Here is a 17,374-nt window from a genome sequence, read left to right as displayed (position 1 = left end):
GTGATTAGGTTATGTTGTGTAAAATGAATGCGGGAAAAGAACACTGAGTGTTATGTAACAGTTTTGTAAAGACAAGATACTGCATATTTTTTCTAAAAGATGAAAAATCCCAGAGAAGGGAGAAACTGTACAGCATCCTGGCACCATAAATTTCTTTAAAACAAGGAAATAAGGAAATAGTAATACTGTTTCTCCACTTTAAATTAATAATAAAATATATTTTCTTTATCCTTCATTCTAAAAGATTAATATATTTTCTCAAATGACATTAGGAATGAATTTATTGAATAACATATTTATTAGCACCTTGAATAACCTGTTTTCATTTTAGACTTTATTAGAAATTATTTATCAGATCCAGATAGAAAAAGTTTATTTGCCAGGTTCCTTAATTCAATTAGGAAGTCAGGTCCTTAATTCAATTAGGAAGTCAGCTAAGGAAAGGAAATGATGGATTTTGCTTCTTTTTTACCTATTTTTTATGTTATTTTTATATAATCAGAAAGTGTTTTGACCTAAGTTGGAGCTCTTTTCAAATATTCTCACATGAAGCTCTTTGAATGTGAAAATGCACTTGTGCAAAATGGATTATTTTTATATTTCTTCCAAAGCAGGCTACTTTTGAGCAGTCATTTCATACAACATTGCTGTATTGTCTGTGTGCATAGAATCTCTAAAAATGTCTCCTAATCACTAGTTTTAGTTTTCTTTTGTGTAATAGAATCTATGGGGAAGCAAATGTAAGGACATGATGAATGGATTATTTATAAAAATGCAGGGGAATGTAGCGGAGGGCTGCATAGAATCATTGGGCTGGAAGGGACCTTAAAGATCATTTACTTCCAATCCCCTGCATGAGCAGGGACACCAATCCTGTCCTTGAGAATGCTCTAGAATCATATTTGACCTCTCTATTAAATTTTGAAAGCCAAACAATAGTGCTTGATCCTTGATTTGTTGAATTTATAGCCTGCATCTCTGCATATAGCCCCTTTTATATGAAGTTCCATTGCATGACAACCCTTTTAATAAAGATTTTTTTTTTCTTCAAATATCCAATCTAAATCTCCCCTGGCACAGCCAGAGGCCATTTCATCTTCTTTTATTGCTTGTTATTCAGGACAAGAGACCAACATCCATCTCACTACAGCCTCCTTTCAGGTAGGTGTGGAGAGCATTAGAGTCTCCCCACAGCCTCCTATTTTCCAGGCTAAAAAACCCCCAGCCTCATGGAGAGGACTGATAAAAAGGTGAAGTATCACCATGATTTTTCTTAAAGTGAGTCACTGATCTTTCCTGAAACTGTTTTGGCACTAAACATCAAGAGCATTTGTAGAGCAATTAATAAAATTACTGGCTTGATAATTAAAGTCATCTACTTTTCTGCTAATACTAAATATTTTAATGGTGAAATGCAATTTTACAGAAAAGTTTTTTAAAGATCCTCAGTGGTTCCATATAATTTAGAAAAGAAAGACACTTCTTTTAACAAATCTTTTAAAATTTGAACTCTTCTGAACATGTCAGAGTAAGAGGATGACTGTATGCTGAACATCATAAACGTGTATTGTGGCCCAGATTAGCCAGCTGTCTTCAGTAAGAATTTTAAAACATGTTCTGTTGCCAGCTGTGCATTTTCTGTTCCTTAAAGATTCTTCAACAGGTAATTTGTCATGACAGTTTCTGTGTCAGTAGCTGTTTTCTTTATTCCTGAGAGTTTTCATTAAAACTTTTAGATGTGCTTATCACATGTCAGCACATATTTCTGTCATATTTTATTCTGGAGACCAGAAGAATCACTTTCTTCTATTTTTCAGATAGCAAAGTGAACCATATTTATGAGATAACTTCTTTCAACAATATTTCAAAAAAGTTAAGGCTTACAGTACATACACTTTTTTTAGGGTAACATCTTTGTCACCCATTGTCTCTATACTTGAAAGCCTCCTGCTGTGATCTGCATTTACTGTCACTTGGAAAAAGATATTAGTGTACGTTAATCATTTTTTCTTGAAAGAAGCTTCTGAGATCGTCACAGATCTGCAGCAGCCACCACTGCCAAGTCATCTTCTCCAGCAACTCTCAGACAATACAGTCTGAGAAAATTAATCAGGATGTAGTATAATGCCATCAGGGCAGTAGCTGCAGTAAAATTATTTTCCAGTAAAACGTCTGTGTTTGTCATCACTGGCCTCATATGAGGGAAACAGACAGTCAATATTTAGATTTTGAAGAGCTATAAATTTTTTAAAATTTAAGCCAAATTTTTTATTTGACACACACAAATTACTTTTTCTTGTCATGATATTTCCTTTATGAAGCCAATTAGTAATTCTAATTATCTTTTTTAACATTGTCATTTTAAATAGACAAATTGGAAATAAGAAGCACAAAAACTTTAGAGAGTTAGATGAAAAATTAGTATTTCTACCCAGAGATGAACAACCAGAAAGCTTATCTTTTTTTGCAAAGCACATGAATTCAGAATAATTAATTGATACTCTTGCAACAAAGGGATAAAATAGGGAAGTGAGAATGTGGAAAGTAGTGTGAAAGAGGTACACTAATTAGGAAATGATGTATGACAAACTGTTGGGATTTATGAGCAGTAATGTGCTTTGCAGAAGGTCCTGGAAACCTGTCTTTGAATAATTATTTTCATAAGTACCTAGAAGATGTACTTCCCCATTCTAGTGTCATGGCCCCTTTTAGGAAGAAAGCTGAAGCTGGTTCAGTAAGGTATGAAAAATATCTTCTGATTGAATGATGGCAAATTGTACAGTGGGAGAAACAATATAAAAAAACTGTGCCAAATGAGCTATGCTGTGGGAAGCCAAAGGATATATACTGAAATTGCAAGAGAGTTGTGATGCATTCAGTTTAACAAGAGGCAGTTTTACTGGAGTTTGGTACTATTCTAATGGATTTTAATTCTTCAGTGAGAAATAGCAGGATGAAGTTTTGAAATTTTTGCTGGGCCAGATTTCATCTCAAAAATAAAATAAATATGTTAATTGTCTGAATGACACAAATTCATTAAACTAGGGAAGATATTAACATTGACTGCAATTAAATATAATGGTGAGGATAGTCCCTTGCATTTCAAAGTCTTCATTTCAAAGACTTCACTGAAACTTTATTTTACCACTGAAATCATAATGCCATTGGGTTTTACTTGAGAGATTGAAATCACAATCTGGAATTCGAAAGACTTTTTTTACTCTCTTTTCTAGCACTTTGAGGCAGTGGTAGTGATTTCATGTAAAACAGAAACCCATGCTTATGAGTCTGGAAGTTTCTCCCTGGCCAATATGTTTATGTGTTTTAAATGTAGTTGGAGAAAAGAAGAACTTGAAGCAAAAAGTCCTCCAAATCCTAGAAGAGAATATTTCACATTCATTATTCTTATAAAGCCTTAAATCTTAATTTCAAACATTGCTTTGTATGCTTATTACAGTAATGAATGTAACATAGAAACTGTTATTCTAGCACACACAAGGGTTCCATATAAACTGGTATTCTGATTTGGGGATGACCAAAAGTGGATTTGTGGAAGACTATAGGAGCAAAGGAAAGAGGTAGGCATACATCCCAGTACAGTGCCAGATCCCAGGAAAATCAAGGTCAAGGACTCCTCAGTCATAGACTGTATCTTTTAATCCTGGTGTAGAAATTTCTTCTGTTAAATTGTTCAATAGCTCTCTGGACTTGTAGAAAGTTTTAGTAACGTCCTATTACAAAAAATCACTTAATTGTGTTAAAAGTTATTTCTTGTGTCAAACCTGCCTTTGCTGGTTTAATTTGATGTCCCCTGCTTTCTATATTGATAGAAGTTGTGACCTGTTCCTGTTTACCCCATCCTTTTTAGGTGTCTGTAGTCATCCCTCCTGTTGAAGCCATTCCATATATTTGTTTAAACATTTGCTGTTCTTTGAAACTTCTCCTGTTTTGTATGTTCTCCTTTCAGTAAATATTATATTCAGTATTCAAGATGTGATTACTATTTGGATTAGTGTGGTAGCACATTGTGTTATCCATTCCTTTTTTAGTAGTTCACATCTTTTTTTTTCTTTACTGTAGCTAAGCATTATTACAGTATTCATTGTTACATTATTACCTTTTTTGCTTTCAAGGAAGAAAGCAAAAATTTTTAATAGAAGACCATTTACTGAAAGAACAATTAATTTTATATATTCAGAATATATATATATATTTTACACGTATATTTTATATATTCAGAATTTTTCAACTTCCTACCTTCATATTAGTTAGCATCTGCTTGTCTCTAACTAATCAGAAACTACCTCCTCTCTATGACTTTTTTTGTAATTCATTTTTTGAATACTGACAGTCTGATGATTACTTCTTACTGAACTGTTCTATCACTTCACTGACCTGAAACTGCCATCTTTACAGGCACATTTTTAGAACCTTCATTAGCTTCTGTTCCTAATTGAGTTACACTGGGGATTTTTCTACACCACTGGTTTTCTTATTACATTTCTTTCATAGCATTTTCAGCGCTTTGTGCCCATTTTGAATGGTACTTTTCTGCTATATAAAGACTTACAATAGATAATGTTTTTGGAATAATTATTTCATTTAATTTTTCTACTTCAAGGTTACCAGTTACTTTCTTTTTTTTCCTTTTCTTTACTTATAACACATCTATAAAAATTCTGCTGCTGCTACATTATGTCAACAACTGAAAAAAATTTCAATTCATTCTAATTGTTCACTGTGCAGCTTGTTACTTGCCCAAAACTCACACCTAATTTCTAAATAGATTTACATGGGTAAAATAAAGAAGCAAAGAAGTCAGAAGTTAAGATACTAAAGATCTGAAAATTATCTTTACCTTTTTAAATTCAATACAGGTATGTCTAGTTATTCATAAATAACTGAAATACATGAAATACATCCTGCTCTAAATTGCTTCACATCTTTCATGATAGATTTTCTAACTATAAGTTATGTAACTGTTCATGCAAGCAGTTCAGATTTTTTTTGTTGTTGTTTTGAAAGACAAATGAGAAATGAGCAAGGGATGACTTGTATCACTGTAAGCAGCTATGATTCACCTCCATCCTTTAAAGATCCTGAAAGATGATATGCAAAATTGTTTCTTGAGCTTACTTCCAACTCCAAATACTGTAATTTTTTTCCCCTACTGCACTTCTCCCCCTACCTTTCTAGATAGTAAAATAGTAATGTATTTTTGCTGTATCTATTGTATTAATCTACAAATAACAAACAGAAGCATGGAGGATATTTATGGGTCTGTTTGCATTTGTGCTGCTTGTAACCCTCTGTTTCTTTACTATTACCTGTAAAATATTTGTCTATGAGTTTTCATTCTCATTTTGGTGCTTCAGTTGTGTTCCAAAAGTTAGAAAATTAGTAGAAAAAAGATGTAGCACTGAAAAATCATCATAATTCTTAGGTTCAAATCTTAGAAGTCTTTTGGGGAAGGATGTTTTGGGCATGTATTCCTTCCCTACACTTAAAATCATTTAAACCAAACAGCATCTCAAGCCTGGAGAGTGCACATCTACTCCATGGAGGGACTCTGAGTTCATTGTTCTTCTTTCTCTTTCTAGAACAGGAGCACTTGTCATACAAATTTCCCAGTGACAGTTAACTTACCTTTTACTGTATAGTCATTAAGTTAGTAAATAAGTTATTGATACTATTGATACTATATACTATTGATACACTTTTTCTAAATTTCTAGAAACAATAAAAACTAAAAATTCTTTCTAGCTCTAAAACAGTTGTTCCATCCACAGAAATCAGCTAAGTGTGCTTTGAATGTGTTAGTTTTGTGAAAATAATCAATGTTAAATTTACATCAGCTTGGAAATTGGTTGTATATAGATTTGTATATCTAGGTTGGCGGTGCTTCTGTCTGTTTTCAGGGAGAAACAAGTATTTCTTACATCAAGTTTAGGTATAGTTACATGCTGTATCTTCTTATTCAGAGGTAAACTAACACAGGCATACATCTGTCTGTAACAAAGAGCTGTCTGTATTTTAATATATCATTGTATTGCTCTTAATTTTATATCTAATATAACTTGAAAGATGGAAGCTGCTAACTTCACCAAAATGATGTGGCTATTCATTGCTAGAATCTATCACTGAAGATTTCTAATACTCTTCTTACATCAGTTTATGAACTCTCTGGAATTTTACTGGCACAAAATAGATCAAATCTAGCACCTACAACACCCTGCATGAACAGAGTTCAGAACCACATGATTAAAAAAAACAGCCCTTTTGGTTTCATTATTTGTGTTTCTTGCATTTAGCAAAGACAACATATGTGCCTCTGACTTCTACATATTCTGTGGTGGTATCATTTTCTTTCGAACAATCTTGTGAATTCTCTACTATCTTTAAAATCCTGTAAAATTTGCTAGGATTAAAGAATCTATACCACGCAGACAATTTTCTTGACCTGCTCTTTTATTTCTGATCCCAGTAGAATGATGCTCACTCTAAATCACCTGCTGTGGTTCATTATTTTCAGGAAATAAGGGGAATATATTGAATCAGTTATGCCTGGTTTAACAACATAACAAAAAGCTTTATTCTCTTCTGAGCTTTGTATCATGTCAGTCCAATATTAAGTTTTGATGCCACAATTAGAAAGATAAACATCTCTCTTTTGTTTTTATTATTGCAACATTTTTTTTAAGTATACGTTTTCAGGCATCTGAAGTATAGGGTGGCAAATTTGATATTTAAAAGTACCAAAAAATTTAGAGATATGAAGCAAGGAATTGTAAAGCAATCATCAGAAAGAGAATGTCAACAGTAGTAAAACTAATCTAGCCAGACAAAAAAGAAAAAATACAATATTTCTCTATTGATATTGAAAGCAAGAAAGTTCAAGATATAAGATCTATTCTTTCATTGAACATTATAAATAAAATTGCAGAGAATATGAAGTTAGCCTCAGTTACATATAATCTGAGATGCTAATGTTCTATCTTAATAGATATATGCTTTTTTGTTTGCTTGCTTTCTTGTTTGTATTTATATAAATAAATGCACAATAAAACCAGTAGAAGAGAGTTGGGAGGTGCATGAATGAGATTTGCAGAATCATGAGGGCAGTGGATAATCTGTTTCCCAAATATGAGAACTGGATAACAATGTAGCCAGAAGGAGAGCACAAATTACAGAGGCAGCAAATAGGGGTAGCAGTCTATGCAGGCTTTTGCACAAAACAGGAGAGAAGGTGGAAATGAGAAACCACAGACAAGTCAGCCTTACTTCAGGCACCTGTAAGGTAATGGAACAGCTGGTTTTGGGAGCCATTTCCAAGCATCCTGAGGACAAGAAGATGACTGTAAGCAGTCAGCATGAATTTATAAAGGGGAAATTGCACCTGATGGCCTTCAACAATGAAATGGATAAAACAAACAAACAGCGTGTTGGACTGGAAATTAACAGAACTGCATTTATGGTTAATGGACAGGACAGTCGCTCGTGATGTACCCCAGAGTTCACTGCTGTAGATACTGTTGTTTAACTTCTTTAATCACCTGGTTGATGGGACAGAGTGCACCCTCAGCAGTTTTAGAGCTGATGCAAAACAGGGGGAGTCATTAGTAGACCAGGTAGTTGTGCAGTCATGCAGAGGGCCTCAAGAAGATGAAGAAATGGACAGATAGGAACCTTATAAAGTTCAAAGGGAAATACTAAATCCTACACTAGGACAGGAACAGCCCCTTGCATCAGGGCAGAGTTGGGGCTGACTGGCTGGAAAACATCTTTGCAGAAAGGGAGCTGAGGGTTTTGTGGGACAGCAAAGTGAGCATGAGCCATCCCTGTTCCTCTTCTCAGCGCTAGTGAGAACCCATCAAGAATGCTGGGTTCAGCTCTAGCCTTATGGTGTAAGAAAGGCATGGGCATACTGGAGGAAGTCTGCAAAGGGGCACAAAAAATGCTGAGAAATTCATTGCTGTGAATCTGCTAAGCAGGAATGTATCCTCAGTCATTCTTTATATGTTGGTTCTGGATGCTGGAGGAGTACCAGAAAAAGAGATGACAGAAACACAGCCAACTCGTCTTGGCACTGTCTCAACCAGAAACATCAAAATTAGACTTCGCAGATAATAGCTCAACTTGTTCTGAACTGTATTGAGAATTAAGTACATTATAAATGTAACTGAGATGTGGGAAACTTCAGTCACCTTTTCTTTCTGAAAAATTCAGAAAATACACTTCTTTTTTTCCCCAATAAAAAATCAAAACTATGAATGGTATTTGAAAAATACCAATGTGCTTTTCTAACATATTTGTAAGTGTATGAAACATTGTTATAAAAAATGGACAAGGAAAATTTTTAAAAAAAATTTAAAAAGAAGAGAATGTTTTATCTCTTATCTAGTTGTACTTTACCTCGACTTCAATGGTTTTATTCTTTGCCTGCTTTTGTCTGTGTCTAATTCACTGTCATTTAAGGATCAGTGCTTTCCCTCTGCTGTTTGCATACTTAAGATAATCTTACTGGTCCTATCCCTTTACTATTTTATCAGACACGGTGGGTTCTAATATAATGAAACTCTCACATCATCAGCTTACCATCAACATATGTTGCTTTTCAGTTCAGCTCCCACCTGATTTCATCTGTCAAAACCTTACAAACCACAGAGCTAGAGATTAGGTTTTTTGTGATGTTTGAAAGCCAAGGTTCCAACTTCCATTTAGATAATTTTCTAGCTGCGTGGTATCTTTAACAGTATCTTTAACAGATACTAGCCACTATTATGTCAGAATTTGAAGCTGGGAGGAACAGAAGGGAGCAGCACAAGTAACTGTAATGTGCATGTTCACATTCTGTCTCTCAGCCTTATGACTTTTAAAATGAATGCTTTCACTTCTGCAATGCTTGTAATCAAAGCACTGCAGTGATGAATGGTGTTTGTTTCTACTCCAGCCAGTTCAAGAGCCATCAGACTTCAGTGCTGAGAAAGATGAACAGTGTTTTGGGCAACAGCCCAAGGCAGAACGTGGTGTATGGCAGAACTCTCCACTGCTTCCCAGAACTCTCATATAATTTCCATTCAATGACTATAAAGCAGTTTCAAAAAGTAGTGCCTTTAGGAGGCATAATATTGAACGATTTTGCAGTATAGCAGGTAGGTTTTTTCAGGAATCAAATAATTTTTGTTGAGTGTGCGTGGGTTGTTTGGGGTCATATTCAGTTTAAATATTTGTTATTTAAGAACAAATAGTAGTGTTTTCAGGGTGAAAAAACAGCACATAATAAAGAATGAACCTGCCTAACACAATTCTGAGGATACTCATCCCACTTAGTTTCAAGACAAATCTGGACAGAGAATAGGAAGTGAATGAGGGTGAGGGAGAAGGAAATTAATGTCTGGTACAGAGCTGGATATGGTTCATACCTGGAAGAAGTAAGAGAAGAGTAATGGCGATGCATGTTGAGCAACTGTTAAAAGTTAAGACTTCTGAAAGGATAAATGGGACTAAATTGAAGCTGGCAACCATGGAATTACTAGGAAGGAGAATGATAATGCTTTTTATTGGTCAGGAGATTATGGAGGTAAAAATATTACTGAAGCACGTGAATCTTAATATGTAAAAAGGGAATGTGAAAGGAGCTTGTGCCAGGTGTACTTACTTACCCTTTCTTCAGCTATTAAAAGAAATGCCCATAAAAACCCTTCCATGCAAATCACACTTATTAAAAAAGAAAGAAAAAGAATGTATGTATTATTGATATTTTCTCCTCTTTAGGAGAAAATGTCCTGCCCTCAGAAATAAGAAGCCATTTTTTAAAAATGTGTCTTAACACATTACACAAATTGGTCTTATATGAAGGTAGCCACCTATAATATCTACTATCTAAATTTCAGATTGTTTTCTGTTACAATAAGAAATCAAGTTAGCTAAAATGTTGTGCATTTGTTTTTGTTTTAATCTGACCATATATAAACAACCCCCTCAAAACATATTGTTTGAACTGTGCTGCTCACTATTCAATATTTCTGACATCTCCTTTTCAATTTTTACTTTTAATTTTTGAGTGCTTGCAATACAAAAGCCATGATTGGCAGAGAATAATGGCAAAAAACCCCATATATGTAGTTTTAACGCATGCTTAGCAATAGCAAAAGAGCTGAAATATGTTCAAATACAAGGACATTTTCTCTTCTCTTACTTAATAAGCAAGGAATTACATATTTATTGTCACATTCGCATGAGACTGATAAATAGTGATGGGCATAGAAAAACATTTTCAAGAAAATTGAGAAAAAGTGTACTTTTTATGCATCCTTTTACTGTAAAAATATGATGGATATTCTGGTTCATTCCAGTCGTTTCAGAGTATTCTGAAAACCTAAGCTAAAAAACCAGAAGGTTACTGATGAAATTATTTTTTTCTTGCTTCCCTTTGTTGTGGAGATTGGATAAATTGCACAGATCCCGAGATTCCTCAATGGTATTTAGGTTTTTAAAAATAAATATCCATGAATGAGAAAAATCTTTAAGACATTCTGTTTCCCTCTCAGCTCCACATGTACAGATAGATATTTATAAGAACATAGTCACTTTTTGTTTCTTTTTGTGTTTTCTTCAATTAGTCACTTACTACTTTGCCTCTAATCTACAGAGAGACAGATAGCCACATCTGTCCTTAGAAAGTCTCAATTGATTAAAACCAACAACAACCTTATAATGTCTCTCTGTAGCATCATTGCAACAAATAGTGTGAGGATTTTAAAAAGAAGATAATAATAATTTAAGTATCATGTGTAGCTACATTTAAAATAATTCTATCTCTTCAATTTAATTAACAGTTGGAAAAACTCTTACATTAGATTAATATTTACTGTTTACTTAACACTTTAAAAAAGATTAATTTTAAGTAACAAACAAGAATTTTAAAATATTTTGTAGAGAAATGCAGACGTGAACTATAGTAATTGAGGACTAAATCAGTGATGCTAAACAACAAAACCAAGGAAATGCACTGTGAAGCAGGAAATGTACCATATGTTATTGTATACCTGGGCACAATAGGGACACTATCTTAATGGCTTTCTTAATGTTCCTGTTGTACTAGATATTGGTGGACATATGGTATGCTGCCTTTTTTTTATATGCCTGTGCATTTTCATGATTTTGTTAGCATATTCTATTTGTCTGCTGCTAGGAAAAGTGCTTCAAAGTGCTTTGCTGATTTATCTGGAATTCAAAACCCATGCATTTTATTTTGCTTGTTCATTTTTACCCTGATTTTTTTTTCTTAATTTTAATTTTTTTTTTCCAGAGCATGTTACTTTTATTAATAGGCTTTCCAGAGCTTTCATGCCTGTCTGACAATAACTTGTAACACAGTTATTTAGCTCTTACACATACAGAGGGGTTTCAGCTCACTCTCTGAGCTGACCCAGCAGATGGCCACAGCACCAGCAGCAGCTACAGAGCTGATGGGCTTTGCAGAACAAGGATGGACACTCCTGCAAGTAGCTGCTTCCCTGCCTGACCCAAGGAACCAAAGCATGCTCCAATTGGAACCAAACATGGTTCCCATTTCACCTGGCTCTTACTGCCCTTCCACCATGTGGCTGAATAACAACAGAACACAAGAGAGCAACTTCTTGCCCCAGTCCTCCCCAGACGCCACGTGGTTTCAGTGGTGACTGGTGCTGTCTACAGATGCACAAAATTTCCCTGTTTTTATCATGGCACATACTCCATAAATGTTCACAATTAAATGAGCTGCTCATTACTGCCATCACATGGAATATACACTTTGAAGTTACAAATGAACAGAACTACTCAGAGGAATTATAACTTGAAAACAGAGAAGGGCAATTGAGGCACATGCTTTTTGGATACATGTAACTTACTCTACTTATACTTTGGTAAAAATACCTTTACATAAAGGGGTGATCTCAGGAGTTCTTGCAGCAGTTGTTTGAATACTGATGTAAACCAGAGTGAAAATTCAAGGAATTTCTTGTACATTAACTTGTCAATAGGCACTCCTAAGTTTTCCAGTTCGTTACAGATTGGGACTAGCCTTTTAAATAAGATTGTCTACATGCTAGTGATTTCTGGTAAATGTGTATGCCTCTGTATAAATATTCAATGGTTACTATTCTGTGTGTTCATGTACTGGTTTTAGTAGTAGCTCATTATATGTGTAACAGCATTAATTTGATTATTAAATAGAAATCAGAACGAAACTCTTTTTATAGATGTTAGATGAACATGGGATCTAAAAATAGCTGGTTAGGTGTTTCTACAGTGCTTAAGGAAGAACTATTTCAGCAACAAGTAACTTGATTCGTCTTCAGAATATACTATGTGTATTCCCAGGAGAATAAGAGATAATTTAAACCCATATCCATGACTTATGGCTAATATTTTTCAGACATTTTTAGTTCCTTTTATTTAAATTTATTTTCAAAATTTAAATGTTTTAATTTTCAGTTGCTAGTTTTAGGGTTATTTTTTTTCTTAGTTTATATTAATATTTTTTAGATTAGCACAATTAATGGAAAAGGAAAGATGACATTTCACTAATATATTCACACAAGTATTTTAATAACACGCAGTGGTTAATAGAATTTAACTAGAATTTTTAATAAGGCAAATTATTATTGGAAATCGTTAAGTTAATTAGAAAGGAAGCAGCCATCTGTTTTAAAAATTTCCAGTGAAATTCAGCCATAACAACTAAGTTTCTAATCAGCCCAGTCTTGAGTATCCAGCAGGGTGGAGAATTTGCCAGCTTACTGATTCTTACTGATGTAGGGCTTGGCAATCAGTCTGCATGTGGAATGATTAGTGGGCATGTTCATCAGCAGATAGGAGCATCATGGGGTCTGCAATGCTGTCAGCAATCACAGTGTCATACTAATTCAAAGGCTTCTTATAGTTTCACAGCTTACTCTACCCAGAGTTGTCTTGATATATGTTCTAAGAACATAATTGTTTTCTAAGTATTAGACAGATTAGATGCTGGTCCCACCATGTTCCACGGTTTACTAAAAACTCTCAGGTTCCTTGACATGTTGTTCAGACATTGCTGAAAAGACCTTTAACTTTCCAGCTTCAAGAGTAAACCAATGAATTTACAATTTTTCTTTTCCGGAAAACCTGTTCCAGTTATCTAAAAAAGACAAGAAACTGGAATTGCACTGTGAATTGTGATAGGATTTCAGCAGAAGTGCAAAGGTGACGTGGAGAAAATTGGAGATGTATGCCCCTAAGCTTACAGCACAGGAAATTCTCAATTAACCATTTTTGAGGCAACAACTGTTTATATACAGGATTTATTCACTCTTACATGCAGTCTTCTTGGGTCAATTTGTAATATATACACTTTGGGTAGCACCTGACCTCATAAATCACCTATACTGTTCTGTTCAGGGCTACTGTCTGTTCCCTGTGCTCTGAATTCTAGAGAGCATATAGACATTCTGGTGCCCAGCAAGAGTGGATGTTCATGTTCTGCTGCACATTGTTATTAAAAATGGGATTTGTCAAACCAAGATCTATAAACAATAAGATTATTATGTTTTAATGGTAATCTTTATGACCATTATGGTTATGTACATAATTTCTCCCAATTGCCATTGATGTAAATTGAAGATATTATGGTGGACTAGTGGCTAGGGTTCTGTCAAAGTAGGGTGTTGAGATAGCTTTGATCTTTTTCACTGTTTTCTGCTTTCCTTTTTTCCAATAACAGAGGCTCAAGAGTTAGTCTGAGTACTTTAAATATACCTTGATAGCAATACTACCTGTGTTGGATTCATGTGGAGCCATTTTGATGGGAGTGTAGGGCATGAGGGTGGGCAGGGGTGCCCTCTGTGAGAAGCTGTTGGAAGCTCCCTCAGCTCCAAAATCTGACCATCCCACCAGTGACAACGGGTGCGCCTCCACAATTAACATAATCGGGAACGGGAAATGAATGAGACCTCAGGGCAGAGGAGAGGGGGAGGTGAGAGTCATTCCTAAGCAGAGATGCCAAGGCCAGTGAGGAAGGAGGGGGAGAAGGTGCCCGAGTAGCGGTTCCCCTGCAGCCCCTGGTGAGAGAGGCTGCGCACCATGCAAGCCATGTGGGAGCATGAGGGAGCAGCCCGTGAAGGATCACTGTGGAGCAGACGTGACCCTGCAGCTATGGAGGGCCCTGTGGCAGAGGAGGTGACTGCTCCCGCAGCAGCCGCAACTCTGTGTGCAGCCCAGGCTGGAGCAGTCTGTGCCTGAGGGACTGCACCTGTGGGAGGGACTCATGTCGGAGGGGTTGTGAAGGACTCTCTGCCATGAGAGGGACCCCGCGTTGGAGCAGGGGAAGGCTGTGAGGAGTCCTCCCCCTGAGGAGGAAGGAGCGGCAGAAACAGCGTGTGGGGAACTGACCCTAAACCCCCCCTGCCCCTCCCCTGTGCCCTGAGTGGGGAGAGGTAGAGACAGAAGGAACAAAGTCATTTGGTCCCAGGAAGAAGGCAGGAGTGGGGTAAGGTATTTAAGCTCTGTTTTCTGTTCGCCCTTTTGTGGTTTGATTAATGATAAATTAAATTAATTTTTTTGAGTCTGTTTTGCCCAGGACAATAATTGGTGAGTGGAACCCTCCTAGTCCTTGTCTTGACCCAGGATATTTTAGGTGGATTTTTCATGAAGTTGGGTGAGAAGGAGCAAGCGGCCACATGGTCCTTTGTTACCGGCTGGGCCTAAACCACACAAATAGTGCCACGGTTCAGAACTTTCAGTCAGTAAATAATGGCTCTTAGTCAGCAAAAGTTAAGCAAGCAAGCATTGTCTCCTGCTCACCATGAAGGCAATTCCAAGTAATTGCTCTGTAACCCTGTACTTTTTTCTTCATTATTAAGGAATCAGATTAAAATTATCCAATGTGTACTATATAGTTCATACTAAGAGGCTGTCTTATCTAAATTCTGCTGTCACCAATTGAAACTTCTTTCTTAGAAGAAATTTCAAATTTGTTTAAAAGTTGAACTGGCTTTTTTTTTTTTTTTTTTTTTAATTTCAGACCAAAGAAACTGGAGAAAGCAAACTCAGGATTTGGCACCAGGCAAGGTTCCTTCTATGTTGCTGGAGGTTCTACCAAGACAGTAAATGAAGATGCTGGAGATCATCAAACAGCCCTGCATCGACTAAGCCAACAGTAAAGAAGACGGACAAAGAACTTAGAATCTTCATAAAGACTTACAGGCAAATTTCACTTCAGAAGTACATGACACACATAGGAACAGTGTACATCATATCTATATATTCTGGTTTTTTTTGAATAAGATTCAAGGAAAATACCCTAGTGTCAGAGTACACCAACTTAGCATTTTTGTTGAAAACTCTCTGTCCTTTCATTCCAGATGTCTTAACTGCTCACATCTAATGTAAAAAAAAGTACACATATTTTTATTTAAATACTTGTTTATTAATTGTGCATATAAAAATTTTAAATATCACATAGCACAAATGTATTAAGATAAAGTGTAAATTATGAGAATTTTTGGAAAATTCATGAGTTGTAAAAACACTTTCAACTTTTAGCCGTCAAGTCAAACACAAGTCATAAAGGATTGCTTGTTGTTGTAGAGGGTTGTTAATGAGTACATACGGATGCTTTTCACAGATTCTGTGAATTTGCTCTAATTGCTCAGCAATATATTTGTTTCATACCTTATATCCCTATAAACTTATAAGGGAACTCTATTTGTATATAATTTCAATGACATTTCTTCTGCCACTATCCTATGTCATATTCTTTTAAGCCTGTATCAGAGACTGTGTGTTCTCTTGATTTCTCTTGTCATTTACCTAAGACCATACATGAAGAAAAAATTACTTTCACAATCAGTAATTGTGAAGTAGAAGATTAGTAGAAGATTAATAGAAGGCTTTGTAAAGTGTGTATGTAGTTGAAATTTGTTGAGATTTAAGTGCAGGTTGGTCAAATTAATGAACAGAAAGCATAAAAGGCTATTAATTACATAGGAGTTATGTTTTGCCCTGGTTCTTCAAATGGTTTGAGGCTAGGATCAGCCAGCAGACTCTACCTGTTCTTACACCTCTGAGTACTGGCTTTTGGCCACTGCTAGAGATTGGATGCTGAAATAGAAGGATCCATGTTTTAACTGCCTTCTCTGTTCTTTACCTACTTTCCATGTTTACAAATGCTGGCCTAATCCTAGCCATTAGCTGTCAGGATACACTAAGGATTACATGAAGGATTCTGCCTTCTTCTTTTGCCAGTAGCTGATAGACAAGTTCTTCAAAGTACAGAGATTACTGTAAAATAATTTATTTTTAAATTAAGTTTAAACAGTTAAAACTTATACAAATGGACAACAAAATAAGATTCAAAACAGTTACTCTTCCCCTCCAAATTTCCTCTTAGCTTAGTCGTTCCAGTTTTATATAAAACAAAAAACTCTGACCTTGTTCCATGCATTGTGAAATGATACATGGACTTTCTCTAAAACTCCATCTACTTTTATTATGCCAGTGATTTCATGGCACCCCAGCATGCACCATAGCCATACTGGAAATGCCAGTGTGTACATTAGAAATGGAAAGCGTGTAACTATTGATTTTCAAATGCTTTAACAGCCAAATGTGCTTCTATGGTTACACTGAAGCACTTGAAAATACAGTAATGCCACACGACAGCTTACTGATAACAGCTTGTATGTTATAGATAAGCTTTAGGAACAAGCCCTTTTTTTTTTTTTTTTTTTTTTTTTTCACCTGACAAGCCATTAGAAATAGAGGTCTTTTAGAGATAAAGCCCTAGGGCTTCAGCAATTGCCCAAAATCTCTATAAGCTTGAGGGCCTCTTCTCAGCCCACATTAATATCTGCAGCTAAAGATGAGGTTACATAATTTTATGAGTTACTGGGGAAATGAGGATTCTGTCTTCCACCCTCTGTATTTCCAAGCATGTCAGAAAAACAAATAATGTTTAATTGATGCTGGAGAACATTTCATTGCAGTTTGGTGGTGTAATATGGATATTCATGAAATCCACAGCAAAATCTAGTTTCTGCTGTTTTGTCTAGCTCTACCATACAAACTATTCGTACACATTCACTATGTTGTAATACCATGCAGGTGTGATATACCTGACCATAGCAAAGGTCATGGGGGAAATAAGTAGACCTTCAGATGATGTTCGCTTTAAAATTTATAGTTCATACTATCAGTATATCAGTATAGTATCTTCTTTCTCATGAGGAAATTATTGATTCTTAAGGGCTAGTTAATATTCTCATATCCCACAAACTTCTTTGTTATCACTTTATTGATTGTATTTTACTTCCAAGTACCTCTTTCTTAGCAGTGCTAGTTAAGTTTTGTTGCT

At 35.5% G+C, this 17,374-nt stretch overlaps 1 protein-coding gene across 1 annotated transcript in view; it reads left to right on the top strand.

Moving 5' to 3' along the window:
• Positions 1 to 15,277, top strand: part of CCDC102B (coiled-coil domain containing 102B) — a 139,682-nt gene extending 124,405 nt beyond the window's left edge. The window contains exon 6 of the mRNA XM_008505501.2: positions 15,044 to 15,277. Within this exon, the coding sequence (XP_008503723.2) occupies positions 15,044 to 15,133 (90 nt within the window). The 3' untranslated portion in view covers positions 15,134 to 15,277. The remainder of the gene's footprint in view (positions 1 to 15,043) is intronic.
• The last annotated feature ends 2,097 nt before the right edge of the window (positions 15,278 to 17,374 follow it).

This window comes from Calypte anna, chromosome 2, assembly GCF_003957555.1.
Source record: "Calypte anna isolate BGI_N300 chromosome 2, bCalAnn1_v1.p, whole genome shotgun sequence".
In the NCBI taxonomy this organism is placed as follows: Eukaryota; Metazoa; Chordata; class Aves; order Apodiformes; family Trochilidae; genus Calypte; species Calypte anna.
Note: the sequence above shows the minus strand (reverse complement) of the source record. Positions and strands in the feature narration are given on the sequence as shown.